General features: G+C 41.4%; 1 protein-coding gene across 1 annotated transcript in view; it reads right to left on the bottom strand.

Annotated features, from left to right (window-relative positions):
* The window catches only part of LOC132875929 (carbohydrate-responsive element-binding protein), a 70,508-nt gene that overhangs the window by 31,428 nt on the left and 13,542 nt on the right, over nucleotides 1–25,538 (bottom strand). The window contains exons 3-7 of the mRNA XM_060913084.1: nucleotides 23,126–23,208; nucleotides 22,813–22,902; nucleotides 22,614–22,646; nucleotides 5,789–5,963; nucleotides 546–626 (exon numbers count right to left, since the gene is read on the bottom strand). Of these exons, the coding sequence (XP_060769067.1) occupies nucleotides 546–626; nucleotides 5,789–5,963; nucleotides 22,614–22,646; nucleotides 22,813–22,902; nucleotides 23,126–23,208 (462 nt within the window). The remainder of the gene's footprint in view (nucleotides 1–545; nucleotides 627–5,788; nucleotides 5,964–22,613; nucleotides 22,647–22,812; nucleotides 22,903–23,125; nucleotides 23,209–25,538) is intronic.

The raw sequence follows: 25,538 nt of genomic DNA, 5'->3' as shown, positions 1-25,538 counted from the left end.
ATGTATATAGGAATCATTGTATATAAAATCACTTCATTTTGCTTTTACTTAAGTTATTGAACTTATATAAATTTATTTTATTTTTATTTATTCTTTTTTCAGACGATTTTATCTTCTATTTTTAGACATGTTTACTTCTTCTTTGATTCAGGAGCTTGGTAGCAAATTTGAATTTCCCTCCGGGGATTAATAAAGTAATTCTGATTCTGATAAAATCTTCCAAAACTACTGAAGTCTGGACCTCGTTGTCCTCGTAATAAGTTAAGGTCATGTCTCAGCTCAGTGCAAAAACATTATAAACACTACAGAGACTCATTAGAATATTGTGTAGTGGATCGTTTCTCAACTCTGGGAGTCATTTGATGTTTCACCCACTTTACACCAGATTCAACATCTAATTATCAAAAACTTTTCATGAATTGCATAATGTGACCATGTCACATTATTTACAGGTTTGGGCTTTATTCTATTGAAGCATGTATTGCAAATGGCATCATTGCTAAATGTACGTATAAACATTTTATATAAATGCATGAATACGTTACCAGGAATGTCCATGAGATCGTCCAAGCTGGGCTGAAGTGGAGTTAAACCAGGTTGGATCATATCAGCGTTGCTGGTGTATGCTAACAGAGCAAGAGCATTTATTACAACAGGAACTTGTACATGTGTGTGTGTGTGTGTGTGTGTGGTGTGTGTGGGTGGGTGCGCATATATGCCCTTTCATTCATTCATACTTCCCTGTTTTTGGGATGCTGCGTCTTCCTAAATCAATTTAACAACCACTCGAGTATTTATTCAGAAAAAGAGTGTCACATCCTGTATGTGAGTGGATTTCATATCGTACTCGTCTTTGGAAGAACTCCTGTAGTCAGCAATTTTGGATGAAGTTTGCTCTCACTGCTAAGCCACACCTCTGAAAACACGCACACACTCCACTGGCTAGGACACTTGAATGTGTGCAAGACAGGCTACATGTTGAACGAGCAAGCAGAGACACCTGCTTGTCCTCATTTTTTTAATTTTTCAGGGTCTAAGGCACGACAGATACAGATGTTTCTCCTTTAAACAGATCTTTCTTTAAAATAAGGGATATTAGCATTAAAAGGTGCTGACTGCAAAATTTAATTCTTGGCAAAATGTTCCATTTCTATTGCTGTTGGAGTTTCGAGATGTCTCGCTGCTGCACACACACACTGTGTATCCTGTGTGTCAATGTTTTGCCGAGGTAAAAAGTCTCATCTCATCTCATTATCTCTAGCCGCTTTATCCTGTTCTACAGGGTCGCAGGCAAGCTGGAGCCTATCCCAGCTGACTACGGGCGAAAGGCGGGGTACACCCTGGACAAGTCGCCAGGTCATCACAGGGCTGACACATAGACACAGACAACCATTCACACTCACATTCACATCTACGGTCAATTTAGAGTCACCAGTTAACCTAACCTGCATGTCTTTGGACTGTGGGGGAAACCGGAGCACCCGGAGGAAACCCACGCGGACACGGGGAGAACATGCAAACTCCGCACAGAAAGGCCCTCGCCGGCCACGGGGCTCGAACCCGGACCTTCTTGCTGTGAGGCGACAGCGCTAACCACTACACCACCGTGCCGCCGAGGTAAAAAGTGTCACACATTTTACAATTCCAGAGATTGCCCAAGCGAGTGAGCAACAATATCATGTGACCACCGTGGGGTGTGTCTGACCTACTTTTAACCAAAACAAGTCAGCATGGGCCAACATGGCAGACTCCGCTCTCAAGCCAGCAGAAAAGAAAAGGAAAGCCTACCTAGTGAGTGCAACTGCAAGATAGAGCAAGGTTACATGGCATGTCATTTTTCTGGACAGATAACAAAATCATTCTAGCTATCTTAGCCTTAGAATGCATGGGCTTGACTCCACTGTAGCGAGTATGGCGTTACACACCTAACGTTTTGATCTTACAGAGAAAGAAACGATAACACAAAAGCAGTAACAGAGAAAAGATATATACATCTTTTGTTTCATGGATCTATTTGCGAATATCAACCACAAATTACACTCAAAACTCTCCGAGGTCGATGTAGAGTCACGATGTTTTCCGCATGTCGCCATCTTGGTGTGACGCAGTTCCATAGTTAAAGCTCCTCACGTTCGGCTGTTTCCATAGGACCATACTGTATCTCAAGAGGGAGGAAAATGGTCTCAAAAACAGAGGAAAGTGACCCTCGGGATATCAAAATGATTACATCTCATCAGCATGATATTGTTCTTGCGCGACATACACTACCATTCAAAAGTTTGGGGTCACTTTGAAATGTCCTTATTTTTGAAAGAAAAGCACTGTTCTTTTCAATGAAGATCACTTTAAACTAATCAGAAATACACTCTATACATTGCTAATGTGGTAAATGACTATTCTAGCTGCAAATGTCTGGTTTTTGGTGCAATATCTCCATAGGTGTATAGAGGCCCATTTCCAGCAACTCTCACTCCAGTGTTCTAATGGTACAGTGTGTTTGCTCATTGCCTCAGAAGGCTAATGGATGATTAGAAAACCCTTGTACAATCATGTTAGCACAGCTGAAAACAGTTGAGCTCTTTAGAGAAGCTATAAAACTGACCTTCCTTTGAGCAGATTGAGTTTCTGGAGCATCACATTTGTGGGGTCGATTAAATGCTCAAAATGGCCAGAAAAATGTCTTGACTATATTTTCTATTCATTTTACAACTTATGGTGGTAAATAAAAGTGTGACTTTTCATGGAAAACACAAAATTGTCTGGGTGACCCCAAACTTTTGAACGGTAGTGTAGGAAAATGCCATGCAGAATACTTTTTTTTTTTAATGTGAAAATTTCAGATGACTTTGCAGTCAGCACCTTTAAACACTGTTAAAGACTGTTGGATGGGTGGGACTGTAGCTTATGAATAAAGGCTGCTATAACAAGCGACATAGTTTTCAAGTTGAATTAATTCCCTTTGTTTTTGGACAAGGAAAGGCCCGTCACTGGAATCAGAGTGGAATCTTGTAATGCATTATACATTTTCTTTTCTTTTTTTTCTTTTTTCAAATGTTAGAACTTCACTTGAAACATGTAAAAACAAACCAAACAATTTTGTGTCATTTCATGAAATTGACTCCATGACTACTTTCATTTAAATAGCAGTGCTTCATCAATCTATCTAGTAAATCATAAATCTAATTAAAACAAGATCAACTGTGAGAGCTAATTAAAACAAGATCAACCCCCCGCTCTCGCTTATATCCGAATGCAAGCGATCGGTGGAATAGGACACTTATTATGAATGTTGACTTCAACAAATAACCCTGAAACAAGTAAGTAAAGACCAGGGATTTCAAACAGCATCCTGGTAAACTCATTTCGAAATCGCATTTTGCTTCTTGAAATAGCATCAAAATCCACCCTATATGTTTCGTAAATACATTCAGTCAGTAAACAGGAAGTCAATGTGGGACAGACCTGAAAACTGTATACACGGTACAGAACCCCAAGCTGAAGCTTGGTACCAAATATCAAGCAGTTGTGATTTGTAGTTGCTGGGAAAAGTGGTACGAAAATTTTGTAAAGCCATGCTGTACAGTGGGGAAAACAAATATTGGACACGTCAACATTTCTCATCTCATCTCATTATCTCTAGCCGCTTTATCCTTTTACAGGGTCGCAGGCAAGCTGGAGCCTATCCCAGCTGACTACGGGCGAAAGGCGGGGTACACCCTGGACAAGTCGCCAGGTCATTGCAGGGCTGACACATAGACACAGACAACCATTCACACTCACATTCACACCTACGGTCAATTTAGAGTCACCAGTTAACCTAACCTGCATGTCTTTGGACTGTGGGGGAAACCGGAGCACCCGGAGGAAACCCACGCGGACACGGGGAGAACATGCAAACTCCGCACAGAAAGGCCCTCGCCAGCCATGGGGCTCGAACCCGGACCTTCTTGCTGTGAGGCGACAGCGCCAACCACTACACCACAACGGTACCTGCTCATTCCAGGTCTTTCTGAAGCTCTCCGCGAGTGGTCCTTGGCTCTTGGACCACTCTTCTGATTATTCTTTTGACTCCTTAGTCAGAAATTTTGCGACGGTCGTGGCCGGTTTATGGTGAAATGATGTTCCTTCAACTTCCGGATAATGGCCCCAATGGTGCTCACTAGAACATTCAGAAGTTTAGAAATACATCTGTCACCAATGGCATCAGTATGTTGTGCAACAATAAGGTTGCGAAGGTCTTGGGAGAGCTCTTTGCTTTTACCCATTATGAGATGCTTCTTGTGTGACACCTTAGTAATGAGAAACCTTTTTATAGGCCATCATTTAGGACTAAACCAGCTGATATTAATTTGCACTGATAGGGGGCAGGATTGCTTTCTAAATACTGACAGATTTCAGCTGGTTTCTTGGCTTTCTATGCCTTTTTGCACCTCCTTTTCTTCATGTGTTCAATACTTATTCCCTTTGTCATTCCACTTAATTTATGGACGTATATGTTTAGATTTCTTTCTATGTGTGAATCACTTGGGTTGTTACTGACATCTGGTGAAGATTTCATGTCAGTAGCCCCATCAGAAATATATTTACTGAGAAAAATGTTGACGCATTCAACACTTATTTTCCCCGCTGTATGTTTCGTAAATACATTCAGTCGGTAAACAGGAAGTCGATGTGCGACAGACCTGAAAACGATATACACGGTATAGAACCCCAAGCTGAAGTTTGGTACCAAGTAGCTATGATTTGTGGTTGCTGAGAAAAAGGGTGTTTTGGATGGATGGAAATACAGAGGTATGGATCGATGGACAGAGGTAAACCAGTATACCCTCCTCCTTTGGAGCGGGGGTATAATGACCCAACCACGTAGAAATCACTTGAGACATAACATTACAACAGTGCTGAATCTCTTCATGACCTTTGCAAGTTTTTCAGTCTAACACCACCAATCATATAGAACCTGAGGCCAAGTTTACATTAGACCGTATCTGTCTCGTTTTCTTCGCGGATGCACTGTCCGTTTACATTAAAACGCCTGGAAACGCCGGGAAACGGGAATCCACCAGGGTCCACGTATTCAGTCTAGATCATGTCTGGTCCGGTGCTGTGTAAACATTGAGGATACGCGGATACGCTGTGCTGAGCTCTAGCTGGCGTTGTCATTGGACAACGTCACTGTGACATCCACCTTCCTGATTCACTGGCGTTGGTCATGTGACGCGACTGCTGAAAAACGGCGCGGACTTCCGCCTTGTATCACCTTTCATTAAAGAGTATAAAAGTATGAAAATACTGCAAATACTGATGCAAATACTGCCCATTGTGTAGTTATGATTGTCTTTAGGCTTGCCATCCTTCCACTTGCAAGTGGTAAGTGATATGCGCTGGGATCACACACACAGCAGCTCAGTCCCGAATCACTGCTTGTGCACTTCACTCCCGCGCTCTGTGAGCTGCGCAGGGCCGGAGTGCGCACCCTCCAGAGGGCACTCGCTGTTCAGGGCGGAGTGATTTGGAGCGCAGGATGCCTGCGGAGCCGAGCGTATCCGTGTATTGGTGTTGCTGTGTGCATGCGAATCGTGTATTGGCATTGCTGTATGCACACTAATCGTTTTAAAAACGTTAATCTGATGATCCGCTGATACGGTCTAATGTAAACCCCACCTGAGTCATTTCCAAAAGCACTGAAGCACAAAGCTTATTGATAAATGGTAGAGCAAGCATTACATTGAACACCTTCTCTCGCTCTCCGATCTTAATTCGTACAGCCCTGTGGCTCTGTAGTACTCACTGTTATGGCGTTCCCCACTCCAAGGGCTTGGCTTTTGGGTCATGGTGAAGAGAGTGTCTGAGATATCTGACAGAAAGCAGTCCAAGTCAAACATATGCACCTCCGCCTGAGAAGGTTCTGGCTCTGGGTACATCTGATCGGACCATTTCTCCAGGCCAGACCTGCAGATGGGCGTCTGAGGAGTGACAATGAATCAGGTTGTAACTACACATATCTTCATTCATAGAAGTCATGAACATTCCACACCAAAGAGGAATTTTCAATTAGTTCGATTGTTTTTCTGTTCAATTAGTTTACGTATTCCTTTTAACAGGAAAGACTGAATTACAAGGAATGTCAGCAAGACACAAACAATCCTAAATACAATAATATGAATCACTAAATCAATAAACAATAGATAATTATTAAATATTATAAATACAACCCCGAATCCAAAAAAGTTGGGACAAAGTACAAATTGTAAATAAAAACGGAATGCAATAATTTACAAATCTCAAAAACTGATATTGTATTCACAATAGAACATAGACAACATATCAAATGTCGAAAGTGAGACATTTTGAAATTTCATGTCAAATATTGGCTCATTTTAAATTTCATGACAGCAACACATCTCAAAAAAGTTGGGACAGGGGCAATAAGAGGCTGGAAAAGTTAAAAGTACACAAAAGGAACAGCTGGAGGACCAAATTGCAACTCATTAGATCAATTGGCAATAGGTCATTAACATGACTGGGTATAAAAAGAGCATCTTGGAGTGGCAGCGGCTCTCAGAAGTAAAGATGGGAAGAGGATCACCAATCCCCCTAATTCTGCGCCGACAAATAGTGGAGCAATATCAGAAAGGAGTTCGACAGTGTAAAATTGCAAAGAGTTTGAACATATCATCTACAGTGCATAATATCATCAAAAGATTCAGAGAATCTGGAAGAATTTCTGTGCGTAAGGGTCAAGGCCAGAAACCCATACTGGGTGCCCGTGATCTTCGGGCCCTTAGACGGCACTGCATCGCATACAGGCATGCTTCTGTATTGGAAATCACAAAATGGGCTCAGGAATATTTCCAGAGAACATTATCTGTGAACACAATTCACCGTGCCATCCGCCGTTGCCAGCTAAAACTCTATAGTTCAAAGAAGAAGCCGTATCTAAACATGATCCAGAAGCGCAGACGTCTTCTCTGGGCCAAGGCTCATTTAAAATGGACTGTGGCAAAGTGGAAAACTGTTCTGTGGTCAGACGAATCAAAATTTGAAGTTCTTTATGGAAATCAGGGACGCCGTGTCATTCGGACTAAAGAGGAGAAGGACGACCCAAGTTGTTATCAGTGCTCAGTTCAGAAGCCTGCATCTCTGATGGTATGGGGTTGCATTAGTGCGCGTGGCATGGACAGCTTACACATCTGGAAAGACACCATCAATGCTGAAAGGTATATCCAGGTTCTAGAGCAACATATGCTCCCATCCAGACGACGTCTCTTTCAGGGAAGACCTTGCATTTTCCAACATGACAATGCCAAACCACATACTGCATCAATTACAGCATCATGGCTGCGTAGAAGAAGGGTCCGGGTACTGAACTGGCCAGCCTGCAGTCCAGGTCTTTCACCCATAGAAAACATTTGGCGCATCATAAAACGGAAGATATGACAAAAAAGACCTAAGACAGTTGAGCAACTAGAATCCTACATTAGACAAGGATGGGTTAACATTCCTATCCCTAAACTTGAGCAACTTGTCTCCTCAGTCCCCAGACGTTTACAGACTGTCGTAAAGAGAAAAGGGGATGTCTCACAGTGGGAAACATGGCCTTGTCCCAACTTTTTTGAGATGTGTTGTCATGAAATTTAAAAATCACCTAATTTTTCTCTTTAAATGATACATTTTCTCAGTTTAAACATTTGATATGTCATCTATGTTCTATTCTGAATAAAATATGGAATTTTGAAACTTCCACATCATTGCATTCCGTTTTTATTTACAATTTGTACTTTGTCCCAACTTTTTTGGAATCGGGGTTGTACTATAAATGGAGAAATTCAAGTCAGGTGATAATATTGGCTGGCTTTTTTCATGGTATATCAGATATATTCCATTCAGCTAGCATGATACTAACTCGTTCAGTATCATGCTAGCTGAATGGAATATATCTGATATACCATGAAAAAAGTCAGCCAATATTATTATTATTATTATACATACACATTCAATGGTACAATTATAGATTTGACAAAAAGTGAAGAACAGTGTTTACAAATTGTCACAGTTGCTCAATAGCACAGAAGAAGTTTTACGTGTAATACGTATCTTATGGCATTTTCAATTCACTGCGACAGTTTACTGTGGGCACCGCCAGCGAACAAAGAAATGCTTCTGGACATACACAGCAGAAAACTCACTGAATATTCACATCAGCTCCGACGTGTGACGTCATGTTGTCTTGACAACCATGCAATATCGTGAACCATATTACATGCTCATTCTCCATTGGGTAGAGTGACATAATACACGTAAGCAATATACTAACAATATTGCACGCTATCAAACCAAATGAATGAAGCCTGCTAGAAGGGAATAGAACACGTTTTTATTCCATCAAAAAAGTGTCCTGTATGTATAATAATAATCTATATTATATATTAATATACTGTATCAACTTATGACCTATCCAGTAAGCACTTCTGGTGGTGGATGGTGATAAAATCATTAAAGCACTTGGTTCTAGCCACCAGTTCAATGATCCTAAAGTGCCCTGACCCAAGATTATAAGCTTAATGGAATTCAGAAGGAGGAATAAGGCACTTTATGAGAGACACTTTTTCATAAACTTAATACATAATTCTTCACATCGATCACTGAGAGTAGGTCATTTAGAAAGCTGTAAGGCTGCTTTATAGCTTGAACCTGGGAAAATAATGCCGCTTTTCCACTACAAACGCGGCTGAGTCGGGCTGAGCCGTGCCGTGCTGAGTCGGGCTGAGCGGAGCTGTTGGAGTTGCATTTCGACTACAACCGCGCTGAACCGTGCTGGCTGGAAGTGGGTGGACACATTGGGTGGAGTTAGCGAAAGTGGGTGGACGTCAGGTGATGTCATTAAGCAGCGCAAACAGTGACATCAGTGAGCTTTTAAGCGGTAGTCTCACGACCCGGATAGTAAACAATAAACATGGAGAACATGGAGTCGTTAGTGTTGCTGGTCTTGGTGCTGTGGCTTGTTGTCACCGACAACGCGGACAGATACTGGCAAGAGCGTATAGATGAGGCGAGGCACATAAGGCTTCAGAAATTCTCGTAATTCGTAATTCTTCTCCTTCCGGGTTTACGTTGTTTACAGATCCCAGCGCGTTCGCGGGGCGTGTGTGGGCATGTGAGGACACTCCTCCTCACCAATCAGTGCACAGGGGAGTGTCTGCTCACGCCCCCAGCCTCACTCGGCACGGTTTGGCTCGCTTCAGCCCTACTCCCAAACCGTGCGAGTTTTAGGGGCTAAGCAGGGCTGAAGCGAGCTGAGTCGTGCTGGTTTTTGGTAGTCGAAACGCGAGCTGTGTCGGGCTGAAGTGAGCTGAAGCGAGCTGAAGTGAGCTGAAAAAGGGTAGTGGAAAAGGGCCATAATATAGAATACTTTCTTTTGAACCGACTCCGTAGCGTCAGAAAGATAAATCAGGTAAGGCAGCCCAGCCCAGGGATGCGTTTTCAAGAATGGACCTCATCATCATCATCAACTCATTAGAGGCTTGACCTCCCAAGTCCAAGTAGTCTGACCACCCATAGTGGTCACGAATCCATCATTTGAATCCAGAACGTTCCTTCATCATTCTAAACAACTGTCCCTTGTCCATTCCAACGACCCTTTCAATCCTTAACCACCAATCAGGCTGTTGACACTTCTTTTGGTCTGCTGTAGGCACCATGAACAGCGTCTGTTTTTGTAAGGCAGAATTGTCCATTCTAAGGCCCTGTCCACACGGCAACGGATTCAGGTGAATCCGATACAATTGTTTATCGTTTCGGCCTGGCATCCACACAGCACCGGCGTTTTGGGTGCCCCAAAACGCAATCTTTTGAGAACAGGTTCCAGAGTGGAAAGATCTGGCAACGTTGCCGTTGCGAAGTCGTCTGGATGAGTAGAATGGATTTGTTTACGATGACGTCACAACTACATGACTGTCAGTGCTTCACGCCGGGTAGAAGTGTAATGAACTCGATGCAAGTTGTCAACAAATCCTATAACTTGGTTCATGAAATGCGCTTACAAAATATTTTCACTGTGAATATTTATTGTGTAATGGTGCAAAGTGAGAGAGAGAGAGAGAGAGAGAGAGAGAGAAAATAGCCCTTAGGGCAGAGTCAATCCCGCCAGCAAAAATAGGGAAAAAAAGGAGCGATCTCACCTCTTCAGATGTTGGTTTAAGTCCTACAATACATTCCTCAAAAAGGGCGTAGAACAACAAATTAATCCATCAACGTGTAGCATTCAATTTATTCCGGACCATTAAAGACGCCGCCTTCCACGTAGAATCATACGTCATCCTCGCCGCCATATTGGATAGGTCAAAGCGGAGAATAAAGATGCCTCATTCATGTGCTGCGTTTAACTGTACCAACAGGTTTACCGTCCAAACGAGATCACATGGGATTACCTTTCACAGGTGAGACTGGAAAAATACTTTTCATTGTATTTGGTCATTATAACGTAATTTTACGAACAGATTTCCCTGACTTTGTGGCTAATATGAAGTCTCGCGCATAATAGTTTATGCGCATGCGTCCTTACTTCTTCTATTGTTCTGGTGTCTCCGAAGGGACCATCTTACAGCGCCCCTAGAGGTGTGGCATATGTATTGCATCATTTTCAGCAAGCGTTGCGTTGCCATATGGACCTGATATTTTACTGATCGTTGCCCATTTGGACGCGATATTTTTTTAAATAACATCTCGTTGCCATTGTCATGTGGATGTAGCCTAACACAGTGGCCTAGCCACTCTAAATGATGTCACTCTTGATATTCCTTAATCATCGTTGTGCCAGTTAATCTATATATGTCTGCATTGGAATACATGAAGGCATAGTCCCAATTCCCTGCTGTCCTCTCTGATTCAGACAGGTCGGCAGGTGGTGCACTGCACCATTTAAAGCCTTCAAGTAGAATTTTTCGAAGGAAACGCACCCATTCAACCGCTAGCTTGTCCATAATGCCAGTATTTAACTCCCATTTTGCCGCATTGTACATCATTCTCGATCTAATAAAGGCAACCATATACTTCCCTCTTGTCTTAAGCTTCACTCAATGATCAGTGAGCACTCTTTAGTTCTGCAAATTTGGACCTAATGATTGAAAAATAAACCTTAACAAGATCCAAGGGAGGGAGACCAGTCCTGTTAAGCAATCTAATAGCGAATAATCTTTCGTTCGCTTTCTTAACAATATAATTACAATGAACATTCCATGAGGGATTATTAGAATTATTCTATCCACATTCACTGGATATGAGCAATTGTGTGCGCTGATTGGCTACGCTACTACTAGGCCATCAGCTCATATACCGTGAGTAGAGAAAAACAAAATGGCGGATCGTGTTGCTGAACCAACCGAGGACGAAATAAAAGCTCTAGTCGAAAACAAACCCCCCAAAATTTAAGTAAAATAAAAAAAGCAACAAAATATGGAATGAAAGTATTTGATGGGAAGAACAGATCTTTTTTTATTTTTCAAGAATTATTATTAAAAAACATTTTTTACAAATTGCTCCTGTCATTTTGCAGGTTTGTTTGCATTCTTAATTTTTAAGTATTAAAATTTGATGATTTTTTTTTTTTGGCTGGTTCAAAAGCTCAAAGAAGTTTGAAAATTACAGCACTGAAATGTCCAAGGAAGAATTAAATAAATGTCTTGTCAAATTTGAATATTTTACGACACATGTATACAATTTGTCATGTGTCCACTAAGTGGAAATGATTTGGTCGAACGTTTTGTATAAAGTGGCAGCATGGTGGTGTAGTGGTTAGCACTGTCGCCTCACAGCAAGAAGGTACTGGGTTCGAGCCCTGTGGCCAACGGAGGCCTGACTGTATAGAATTTGCATGTTCTCCCCGTGTCTGCGTGGGTTTCCTCCGGGCGCTCCGGTTTCCCCCACAGTACAAAGATATGCAGGTTAGGCTAATTGGTGGCTCTAAATTGACTGTAATAATAAGTTAAATTTATTTAGCGCCTTTCAAGAAACCCAAGGACGCTTTACAATAGTAGACAAAGAAAGAAAGAAAAAAAAAAATATATATATATATATATATATATAATAAGAAAAAAAATAAATAAAAAATAAAAAGTAAAAAGTCCACCAAGTAGGGGTCAGGATGTAATTCCCGTGGTGTAGCAGCCACAGTCCCACCAAAAGGCGCACGAAAACAAGTCACACATCTCCAACACCGCCACCGCGACACTGTCAGCAACATCGCTCAGAACATCACGCCATGGATCCACAAAGCAAGCAGAGAAGCTCCGCCACGCAAAGCGCTGGTGTGTCCCAAACCGCCTGCACAGCCGCCGCGACACCACCAAGCAAAATCGCTCGGAACATCACGCCAAGCATTAAAGCGCAGAGCACTGGACAACCATGATGAAAATGAGCAACGAGCTCACTGCAGTCCACAGCTGGGAGCACAGGCATCACCCACGGCGAACCAAGGCCTGGAGGGAACTGACGCCCAAAACTAGGTCCGGAGCTACACCACCACCGGTGGAGAAAACACTCAAACAAACATCAAACTACACAAACACACAGAAAAAAAAATAGAAAAAGAAATAAAATAAAACAAAAAAGCTCCGGTGAGAAGCGGCAACCAGAACGCGCACGACGTACTCTCAACCGGAAATGGAAACAAAAAAAATGTAGATGTGAATGTGAGTGTGAATGGTTGTTTGTCTCTGTGTCAGCCCTGCAATGATCTGGCGACTTGTACAGGGTGTACCCCACCTCTCACCCATAGTCAGCTGGGATAGGCTCCAGCTTGCCTGCGACCCTGCACAGGATACGCGGTTACAGATAAAGGCTGGATGGATTTGTATAAAGTTTTTATTTATTGAATTTGCAAAAAATAAAAAATGCTCAGTTTCTCAAAATCCAGTGAATGTGGATAGAATAAAATTATTCCACTCAATCTCGTCATACATGGCTTATAGCCAACTCAGTGCTACATGCCTCATCGGCTATCAGCTCATGTACGACTCGATTTCATGGAATAATTGTCAAATATACACGCCTAATAACTTATAGCTCTGAACTCGTTCCAAAGGCACAGGGCCTATCATTAAAGGGCTTGGTTCACAAGGTTTAAAGTGTTTATTTTTAAAAAAAAAAGTAATAATAATAATAATCAATAAGCATGTCTTTGCTTTTTTTTATTTAACTTCATACCCCTTTCACTAGCATATCTATCCACATCATTCACTGTGAACTGTAAATATGAGGGGGAACACCAAGGAATAAATACAAGAACTAAGAGGTCATCAACATACTTAATCCTATAAGTATAGGGAGTGTTGGAGCATAGATCATTAACAAGAAAACAGAACAAAAGCGGAGCGAGCTTTGTACCCTGTGGTATTCCAGCAATGACGAGTAAATCAGACAAACATCAGACAATGCTGATCAAACAGCACACTGATGGCTGAGCTCTAGATCTGTGCATCATGACCACCAGAAGGACCAACATATGGACTGTAGAACAGTGATAGAATGTAGACTTACAACAGTAAAGAAAAGTAAAATGGAATGGAATGGAATATCAAGACAAGAAAGAAAAAAAAAACACTTTAGAAATCTCCCAAACTCGCAAATCCTGTTCCAGTGCACCCATGTTGACTCAAAAATGGCCTGATTCTTTGGATCACCAAACTACCCAAGGCAGAGTCACTCCTGTACCTCTAAACACACATTTAAAACACAATATGCTACTCACAGATCAAGGCAGATCCCTTCGCCCAGTTCCCGTCCCAGTAATACTTCCTACGTTTCTGTTCTGCATCTCAAACTCAGTTTACCGGCAACCAACTCCAACACTATCCTCGTCTCTTACACACCCACCCACATGCAGACTGAAGCTCATCACTTTTATAGGGGAGCCCAAATTCAACCGGAAGCACTGGTGATTGCGTCTCTCCTGACAACACAACTGCCCCCATGCTGTTATCGTTGCCCAAACACAACAAATGAGGTAAATTATAGTAATGCTTTCGATGTGTTTCCCACAAGGTGAAATTAGGTTTGGGGGTGCGAGTGTGCGTGCATACTCGTGAGGCATTAACAAGTGCAGTTTAACACTGATGTGTGAGAGACAGAAAGATTGCTCCCCAATCCCCCTCCCATCCTGAACCATCACTATTATGTTTTTCATTCCTCTTCATGTGCTGACTCTCAACATGAGAGGAGGCAGATTGGCCCTTTTGTTCCTGACCCACTTCCACCCACCATACACTCTTCACGTGCGTCGAGAGGGAATGAAGGAAGGTCTCACCTCTACTTCCTGCATAGGGTCACTTTGGATAAAGGAAGATATCTTAATGTAAACTAATACAGACTTCCTATTTGGAATACAGATACCAGATCACAGCAAAAACAATGCAATGAGTCATAAAAATTTAGAAAACCTTCCTCACCCCCCAAATAAGTGATACATGGGACTTAACCCAAATACTACACTGTGTGTACGTGCGTCTAAAGTATACAGTTGTGGTCAGAAATTTACATACAGTGACATGAATGTCATGGCAATATTTGGGCTTTCAGTAATTTCTTTGAACTGTTCTTTTTCTGTGGCAGAATGACTGTACAGCATACATCTTTAATTAAAAAACCCCACTAGAATTTGGTGCACAAGTTTTAATTTTCTTTGGGTTTTCTGAAATCAACACAGGGTCAAAAATTTACATACGCTCACTTAGATTATTAATTCAGACGTTCTGAGACTTCCAAATTGTCTCTTATCTTGCCAAGGCCGAGGTCTCTTAACTTCCTGTTAGTGATCATTATTGACAACAGCTGGTAGCTTCTCTGTGCCTTCATAAAAAGGGTTTGTTTACAACACTCATTGGATTGACCAACACACAGTAAAATGGGAAAGTCCAAGGAACTCAGTGCAGATCTGAGAAAGAGGACTGCAGATACACACAACTCCGGAATGTCTCTTGGAGCCATTTCTAAACAACTGCAAATTCCAAGATCAGTTCAAACAATTGTATCCAAGTTATTGTGAGGTGTTGTCACTTTGCCAAGCCACTTTGCTTCAAGAAAACCCAAACTGTCACCCTCAGCTGAAAGGAAGTGGGTTTGGATGATCAGTAACAACCTGGGAACCACCATGGCACAGCCCTGCCATGAATTGGAAGCTGATGGATCACTGTCTACAGTTCAGATTACCATGGACTAAGAGGCTGCTATCCAAGAAATAACCCCCTGCTCCAAAATTGACACCTTCAAGCTTAACTAAAGTTTGAAGCTGACCACACGGACAAAGAAAAAGCCTTCTGGAGGATAGCTGTATGGTCAGATGAGACAAAGATTGAGTTGTTTAGCCACAATGACCACCATGTACAGAGGGACACTGTACCAGCTGGTGGTGGTGGTAGGATCATCATGCTCTGGGGCTGTTTTGCTGTCAATGGAACTGGTTCACTGCACAAAGTGGATGGAATAATGAAGAAAGAGGACTACCTCAGAATTTTTCAGCATAAACCATCAGAAACTTGAACATGACTTGGGACTTACAACAGGACAGTGAACCCAAACACGCATCAGAGCTGGTTGTGGAGGATAAAGCAGGCTAACATTAACCTTAAAGGAACAGTCCACCGTATTTCCATTATGAAATATGCTCTTACCTGAATTGAGACGAGCTGCTCTGTACCTATTCGAGCTTTGCGCGACCTCCCAGTTAGTCAGACGCAGTCAGACGCACTGTCACTCCTGTTAGCAATGTAGCTAGGCTCAGTATGGCCAACGGTATTTTTTGGGGCTGTAGTTAGATGCGACCAAACTCTTCCGCGTTTTTCCTGTTTACATAGGTTTATATGACCAGTGATATGAAACAAGTTCAGTTACACAAATTGAAACGTAGCGATTTTCTATGCTATGGAAAGTCCGCACTATAATGACAGGCGTACTAACACCTTCTGCGCGCTTCGGCAGCGCATTGATACGGAGCTCAGATATCAATGCGCTGCCGAAGCGCGCAGAAGGTGTTAGTACGCCTGTCATTATAGTGCGGACTTTCCATAGCATAGAAAATCGCTACGTTTCAATTTGTGTAACTGAACTTGTTTCATATCACTGGTCATATAAACCTATGTAAACAGGAAAAACGCAGAAGAATTTGTTCGCATCTAACTACAGCCCCAAAAAATACCGTTGGCCATACTGAGCCTAGCTACATTGCTAACAGGAGTGACAGCACGTCTGACTGCGTCTGACTAACTGGGAGGTCGCGCAAAGCTCGGATAGGTACGGAGCAGCTCGTCTCAATTCAGATAAGAGCATATTTCATTATGGAAATACGGTGGACTGTTCCTTTAAAACAAGTACTGACTTCAACCCTATTGAAAATACAGGGGGCTGCAAAAGTAGGTATACAGTAATGAAAAACAAAACAGTCGCACAAAACGTTATTTAATTGATTATACAAACATATCAATAATAAACATATTAATCCCTCAAATGTTCAAACTGTTTGCCCCCGGCATTCACACACTCCACTAGTCAAGTGTGGACACCCATGTACACTCTGGCACAAAGGTCTTAATCAGCATCAATTTCCTGGCAAGCCTCCCATATGAACTGAATCATGGCATCAACAGAACATAGCTTGCATGAGAAAACCCCATCTTTTACACATCCCCAGAAAAAGAAGTCCATAGGGGTGAGATCTGGCAAGCGTGGTGGCCAGTCAACGGCTCCCCGACATCCAATCCACCTGTTGGGAAATTCTTTGTCAAGTTGGGCACGCATATTGAGTGCAAAGTGCAGTGGTGCCCCATCCTGCTGAAAGTAGAAGTTGTCCTGCTGCTGTTGTTTGCATATATACCTTACTGTATCTGGACCATGCTTAAAAGTCGAGTCCATGCCAAGAAAAAAAAAATTAATTGAACTCTACCAATTCTACCATGAAAAGTCGTGAAAAATCCAACCAGAATTCTGCCAGAAGCTTGTTCATGGTAAACAAAAATGTTTGGTCAAAGTGAATCTTGCGAAGAGACATTTTACCCAAATATTAGGTGTGCTGTATGTATATATTTGACCCTGTATGTATAGTTTTGACCCTGTGTTGATTTCAGAAAACCTAAAGAAAATTAAAACTTGTGCACCAAATTCTAGTGTTTTTTTTATTAAAGATGTATACTGTACATTCTGCCACAGAAAAAGAACAGTTCAAAGAAATTACTGAAAGCCCAAATATTGCCATGACATTCATATCCAAGATGACATTCATGTCACTGTATGTAAACGTCTGACCACAACTGTATGTGTCATGAGGAAAGATTTTCCCATAAATCCAAATGCACAGCCGATACACTCAGCAGTTCATTGCATGTTAGTATTTTCCTCGTGAAACAACATTTGGAAACTATCACAGTCATATCCATCCAAACGGACAATAAAAACAACACGTTTGCATTTTCTGCAAGTGGGTCACCTTTGATTAAACAGCACTGAAATTGAATCAGCGCATCTCTGAGAAACAGACACAACAGAAGACGAGATTGACCCTTTTGTCACCAAAAGCAATCAAGTGACTCATTTTCTCACCAATATGGGTGGCTATGACGCAAGTGGAGTACAGTGTTTATGTTCTTCATTCTCGACAGATCACACACACTGACTCTTTGACCAGCTGAGCAAGGCAAAGTCGGACCTATTAATAGCTAATCGGAGAAGGGTGCAAAGGCGAACTGCACTGCTAATCTACTAGAACAAATAAAGTCTACATAAAGAGACTGACTACCAAACTGATATGATAAAATAGTTTGTAGGATATTAACTACCAGTAACTATATATGATTGGGCCAGGTCAGTGGGTCTGTTGCTTCCTGCTGTACTGAGGAATAGTGAATTTCACTCAACCCATGTCCTGATATGTCCTTGACCAATAAATCCAGATTTAAAGGTAGACTTCCTTTCAGATTTTTCAAGTTTGGGTCATAAAAAGAAATTTCCCTGACACCCAGTTATTTTTGTTTAGTGGACCGAAAGCTACTGAATTTGAATCACAGACTTCCGATTGTATTATATTTTTAAAAATACAGTTAGGTCCATAAATATTTGGACAGAGACAACATTTTTCTAATTTTGGTTCTGTACATTACCACAATGAATTTTGAACAAAACAATTCAGATGCAGTTGAAGTTCAGACTTTAAGCTTTAATTCAGTGGGTTGAACAAAATGATTGCATAAAAATGTGAGGAACTAAAGCATTTTTTAAACACAATCCCTTCATTTCAGGGGCTCAAAAGTAATTGGACAAATTAAATAATTGTAAATAAAATGTTAATTTCTAATACTTGGTTGAAAACCCTTTGTTGGCAATGACTGCCTGAAGTCTTGAACTCATGGACATCACCAGACGCTGTGTTTCCTCCTTTTTAATGCTCTGCCAGACCTTTACTGCAGCAGTTTTCAGTTGCTGTTTGTTTGTGGGCCTTTCTGTCTGAAGTTTAGTCTTTAACAAGTGAAATGCATGCTCAATTGGGTTGAGATCAGGTGACTGACTTGGCCATTCAAGAATATTCCACTTCTTTGCTTTAATAAACTCCTGGGTTGCTTTGGCTTTATGTTTTGGGTCATTGTCCATCTGTATTATGAAACGCCGACCAATCAGTTTGGCTGCATTTGGCTGGATTTGAGCACACAGTATGTCTCTGAATACCTCAGAATTCATCCGGCTGCTTCTGTCCTATGTCACATCATCAATAAACACTAGTGACCCAGTGCCACTGGCAGCCATGCATGCCCAAGCCATCATACTGCCTCCACCATGTTTTACAGATGATGTGGTATGCTTTGGATCATGAGCTGTACCACGCCTTTGCCATACTTTTTTCTTTCCATCATTCTGGTAGAGGTTGATCTTGGTTTCATCTGTCCAAAGAATGTTCTTCCAGAACTGTGCTGGCTTTTTTAGATGTTTTTTAGCAAAGTCCAATCTAGCCTTCTTATTCTTGAGGCTTATGAGTGGCTTGCACCGTGCAGTGAACCCTCTGTATTTACTTTCATGCAGTCTTCTCTTTATGGTAGATTTGGATATTGATACGCCTACTTCCTGGAGAGTGTTGTTCACTTGGTTGGCTGTTGTGAAGGGGTTTCTCTTCACCATGGAGATTATTCTGCGATCATCCACCACTGTTGTCTTCTGTGGGCATCCAGGTCTTTTTGCATTGATGAGTTCACCAGTGCTTTCTTTCTTTCTCAGGATGTACCAAACTGTAGATTTTGCCACTCCTAATATTGTAGCAATTTCTCGGATGGGTTTTTTCTGTTTTCGCAGCTTAAGGATGGCTTGTTTCACCTGCATGAAGAGCTCCTTTGACCGCATGTTTTCTTCACAGCAAAATCTTCCAAATGCAAGCACCACACCTCAAATCAACTCCAGGCCTTTTATCTGCTTAATTGAGAATGACATAACGAAGGAATTGCCCACACCTGCCCATGAAATAGCCTTTGAGTCAATTGTCCAATTACTTTTGGTCCCTTTAAAAACAGGGTGGCACATGTTAAGGAGCATGTGGCCCAAAATTCATTAATTGTAGAACAATTAATGAATTTTGGGCCACATGGCTCTAAATTCTCTATTTTTTCCTGCTTCACCATGACCCAATTCAAGATACTACGTCATGCATCACGTGGTGGGCTTTCCCCGTTCGCACAAGGTATTGTGGGATACAAATTTGAAACAGGAGAGGAAAATGGAGGACGTGAGTGTGCGAATGAAACGTGAAAGACCGACTACAGTAACAGAAAGCGAGAAAAGACGTTATGTTATATACGAAGGAAAGGAAACGCAGGACCAAACTAATAAATATCGGCGCTCAGCAAGCACCTCGGTGTGATCAGCTGTTCGTTTAGCGACAGAATGATGGAACTGTCAGTCCACGGTCAAAGGTAAACCTGTAGAGGGCACTAATGCAACACTGTGGATGCCAGCTGCCGTAAAACCCAAAAGAAGGTGGTAAACCTGTGCATGCGCACATGGACTTCCTCTGTCTGCTTGACTGCATGAAGCGAGCAATTTCATGCACATTATTTGCTAGGGAATCCTCTCAAATTAAATAACTTTCCAGCCACAGAATGGCCTGATATTTTGTGAGATATTACAGAAATAAACATATATCACAAAGACCAAATTTCAGAGGGAACTAAGTTTCACTGATTTTATTAAATCGAAAGGCCGTCTAGCTTTAAATCAAATCAATTATAGAAATCATCCATGCTAAAGCTGCTTCACATACTGTAGAATTTGCATTGTACAGCCACTTTGTTCTTTGTATGCATTTTAAAAAATGATCAAATGAGCCTCTGGGAAGAAGGATGAGTAATTCATATTGAATAATTCAGTATTTGATGGTTGTTGTTTTTTTTTAATGGCTAAGAACCTACAAAAGATGCCCAAGAACACACCAAAGACACCTTTGTCAAATAAAATGCAAGGGTCCATGAATATGCAGAAGTTTGCAGATTGGAAATCCACTCCTCTCCCTACAGTCATTACAAATGCTGGGAATTTTGACTGTTGACTAGCGAGTCAGATAATTTGGCTCAGTGGCTCAGTTCACAAATGACTCTTTTGATCCTCTGACTTTTTTTTTTTAAACAGACAAATTTCACAAAATTTTGACTTCATGATTGTGATGCTTTGTCTACCTACGGCAGGAATTGTCTCATAAAGTGATACTGTACTTTCTGATTAACGAAACAACTTTACTTCGCATTGGGTCATCAGGGTCATAACTGTTAAATCACCAACTCAAGGTGCTATGAGTTATTGATACAGTATTCATCCCTGCATTAATGTGATGTCTCTGCTGCATTTGTGCATCAACAAGATTTCATTTCATTTCTACTAAATTATCAACTGCCTTAATACAGAGAACTTGACACCTTCAACGTCACACTACCTCATTCACACAGCTGAGAATCACACCCACTTCCCACCATTCACACCAAAGAACAGCTCAGATATTGAAAAGAGGTTTCCATGGAAGAATTTTAATAAAATTATACTACAAGAGCAATGTCCGAGAGCTGGCCTAGTGGTTAGCGTGTCCACCTCTCAACCAGGAGATCGTGAGTTCTACTCTCAGTCGGGTCATACCAACGACTATCATAAAAATGGTATCTACTGCCACCCAGCAAGGCATGCTGCAATACAGATGGGAGTAGGAAGTCAAACTCTCATGGTTATCAGAGGACTAGCCCCCCACTCTAACCCGAGTTATATAATAGGCGAGAGGCAGAGGGCTACTGAAACAGAGATCGTCGCCGCACTCATGCACCAGTTAGTACTGAGACAAGACATTACCTGGGAAGACCTTCTCTGGCACGGGAGGGACTTTGACTTGACGAGCAATGGCATTACTTACACCTACAAAGAAATGAGCTCATACCTGCTTTTTGACCAACAGGTAATAGGTTCTTGAACCGGTTCCATTCAGAATTTTTTGAACCCTGGTGCCAGCTAGCAAACCGGCCCACGTCTTCAGCAGTTTTGCGTGAAACCATTGTAATCCAGGATGCATCATGAACAGAGGGTGTTGCACAATTCACAACGGGAGTAAACAGTAGTAGCAAGACGACCAAGTGCATCGATTACCTGCGAGCTTTTGGTCTGTTATTGCAGATATTTGTTTTCAGTCCATTTTTTTCCTGTATATGTATCTTTTTCCATTGTGTTCTCCATTGCTGTGCACTGATGTTACGGTTCATGCTGGAAAAACCAGCTATATTTTGGTTCCAGCTGGGAACCAACTTTTCAGGTTCCACACCAATTTACTTTTGGTTGAAATGCTCCGAATGGTGGGCAGCAGTTAGTACAGTCACATCACAGCAAGAAGGTTCTGGGTTCGAGCCCAGCGGCCGACGGGGGCCTTTCTGTGTGGAGTTTACATGTTCTCATATTTGTGTAGGTTTCCCTTGGGTGCTCCAGTTTCCCCTACAGTCCAAAAGCATGCAGGTTAGGCTAACTGGTGGCTCTAAATTGACCGTAGGTGTGAATATGAGTGTGAACGGTTGTTTGTCTTGAAGTGTCAGCCCTGCAATGGTCTGGTGACTTGTCCAGGGTGTACCCCGCCTCTCGTCCATAGTCAGCTGCGATAGGCCCCTGCACAGGATAATGAGTGGTTATGGATAACGGATGGATTGATGGCGCCAAATGGTTCAAAATCTGGTGCACGAACAAGACTGGAACCCATTCCCTGTTGGTCAAAAAGAAGTACAAGTTCTACCCCAGCTCTGTCAAGCTGCCATTGTTGGGCCCTTGACAGTGCTCCAGGGTTGCTGCATCTTGGTGGACCCTGTGCTCTGACCCCAACTTCCTTACAAGATAGAATGTGTGAAGAAAAGGATTTCCCTGTGCTGTAATGTACAGTATATGTGACAAATAAAGGCTTCTTCTTCTCAACTATTGTGTGTGATAGGTTTAAGCTGAGAACAAACAATGAGCTCCACTGAAGAAGAATCATTTAAAAATCAATATAGATAAAAGGTATAGATAATCAAGGTTATAAAACTGATCCCAGAACAGCAGCTTGAGAACAATTCCACTACTGCAGCTTTGTGTCTTACCGTCTGAAGAACAGGCACATGATCTTTGTGTTTCTAAAGTAAAAATAGAGAAGAAAAATCTTTGAGTTCTTTGACTCATACATACTGTATAAATAAATACACATTATATGAAAGCCTTCCATTAGCATGCTGAGCATGTTTGCATAAATACATAATCCATGCAGTATTTTTCCCGCAGGTCACTGTGCCAGGCTCTCACCCTCTTCTTGTAGTAAATCCTCCATTTGTGATACTCTTTTATCACCACTTCTATCCGTCTCTTCCAATAGCTGCCCTCTAGCACAATCGCCTGGAAGTCAAAACACACAGACAGAAGCATTATCTAGTGGGTTTAATGAGACACTGAACATTAACATTATGATGTTTTATTTCAGCGATCCAAAGTAGATGATGTGGTACAAGATCATTTTAGGTACATGGTATATTAAAAAAAAATGTTAAAATGTCCAAAACAAACATGCAAATGTAGCAAAATTGTGTTTTGATTATTTCATGCATTTAATGCGAATTACTTCAGGTTTGCGATGGGCGTCTGCCTCGGAGCCTTCCAACGGAGTGACGAACCCACACACTGGATTTTTCCTTTTCTCCACATCTAAAGCAGAAAGATTGGGTGCAGAAAGATATACAGTACTGTACAAAAGTCTGAGGCACATGTAAAGAAATGCTGCAGACCAAAAATGGCTTAAAAAATAATGAAATGAAAAGTTTCAATGTTTAAAAAAAATACTATAAACAGTAAGCCATAATAAATGAAACAAAGTCAATATTTGGTGTGAGACGACCCATCCATCCATTATCTGTAGCCGCTTATCCCTGTCCAACAGGGTTGCAGGCAAGCTGGAGCCTATCCCAGCTGACTATGGGTGAGAGGCGGGGTACACCCTGGACAAGTCGCCAGGTCATCACAGGGCTAACACATAGACAACCATTCACACTCAATTTAGAGCCACCAATTAGCCTAACCTGCATGCCTTTGGGAGAAACCGGAGGAAACCCATGCGGACACAAGGAGAACATGCAAACTCCACACAGAAAGGCCCTCGTTGGCCACTGGGCTCGAACCCAGAACCTTCTTGCTGAGAGGTAACAGCGCTAACCACTACACCACCGTGCCGCCCGTTGTGAGACAACCCTTTACTTTTAATTAAAAATAAATAAATAAAATTGTAGTGTTAGGTCCAACGAGTGCAGTTTAAGAAGGAAATGAGCTGTAGGTTTTACTGAGCATCTTGCAGAACCAGCCACAGTTCTTCTGGACACTTTGTTCCACTTGCTTCTTGATTTTGCACCAAAACCCAGTAGCCTTCATTATGTTTTCTTTTTTCATCTGAAAAGTCACCTCTTATGTAACATGCTGCTCAGATACAAATATTATTATTTTCTGTAATGTTTAATTTTGTGCTGGAAAACGAACGTTTGGAACTCTAAAATGTTTTTGTACTGACTCGATAACATACACTACCGTTCAAAAGTTTGGGGTCACCCAGACAATTTTGTGTTTTCCATGAAAAGTCACACTTTTGTTTACCACCATAAGTTGTAAAATGAATAGAAAATATAGTCAAGACATTTTTCTGGCCATTTTGAGCATTTAATCGACCCCACAAATGTGATGCTCCAGAAACTCAATCTGCTCAAAGGAAGGTCAGTTTTATAGCTTCTCTAAAGAGCTCAACTGTTTTCAGCTGTGCTAACATGATTGTACAAGGGTTTTCTAATCATCCATTAGCCTTCTGAGGCAATGAGCAAACACATTGTACCATTAGAACACTGGAGTGATAGTTGCTGGAAATGGGCCTCTATACACCTATGGAGATATTGCACCAAAAACCAGACATTTGCAGCTAGAATAGTCATTTACCACATTAGCAATGTATAGAGTGGATTTCTGATTAGTTTAAAGTGATCTTCATTGAAAAGAACAGTGCTTTTCTTTCAAAAATAAGGAAATTTCAAAGTGACCCCAAACTTTTGAACGGTAGTGTAGACGTCATAAAATAGACTATAATAGATTTTCAAACACTATAACAAAGTGTATGAAAAAATAGGGTGCCTAAGACTTTTGCACAATACTGTATACTGTACATGCGGAATAAACAACTGATTGATGTAACAATTTTATTCGAGATAAAAGAAAATCTTACTGTGCATTATTGTCGGTTAAATTATCAGTGCTGTTAAATTTTCGATTCTGATTGGTCAGAAAGTGTTGATTAATTTCCTATAAGAGCAGCTCTGACAGTAGTGTCGTCTACAGAGCAAATCACAGGTTTATAATCATGCACTCGTTATAACACTATCGTTCGTAACAAGTACTCACGACTCATAAGGGTGATCCATATAAACTAAGCCTAATAACCTGATTTTTTTTTTAAATGTGTGGGGGGGTTAAATGCAAAAATGTACAATTATTGATATGGTGAAGCTTTTCGTAAAGAGATATATATTTAACATGTATGGAAGGAGCCTCCAGTGTCAGCACTTTGTAACAGTCAGTAAGTTTTGGGACACAGAAAGACAGGACGTTTTGCAGTTTACAGCTTCTCTGTAACACGACAAGCGGTCTTTTTGTCTTATCTCTAAGCCAGAGACAAAAAAAAAGGCAAGAGAGACTGGTCAAAGAACAACTCTTTATAGCTCTTAGAACAGGAACTAACTTGTTTTGCAGATGTTACATTAAATAGTCAAAGTATTAATGGATAAAAATGTTGATGTTAGATTCATTAACAAATTAAAAGTTACAACTGTTGACAATTTTCTGTGGTATAGCAGGAATAAAGCATGAGCTTTTATTGGATTCCAAATCAACCCTTCATCGGTTATGAGCTCATCCGGCTTACAGGTGATGAGCTTATGCCATCATGTGTTGTCCGTTGTCCGTCCGCATTTCACGAAAATCGCTTCTTCTCTCTCAATTCTTCA

This window comes from Neoarius graeffei, chromosome 28 (assembly GCF_027579695.1).
Source record: "Neoarius graeffei isolate fNeoGra1 chromosome 28, fNeoGra1.pri, whole genome shotgun sequence".
NCBI classification, from domain to species: domain Eukaryota; kingdom Metazoa; phylum Chordata; class Actinopteri; order Siluriformes; family Ariidae; genus Neoarius; species Neoarius graeffei.
Note: the sequence above shows the minus strand (reverse complement) of the source record. Positions and strands in the feature narration are given on the sequence as shown.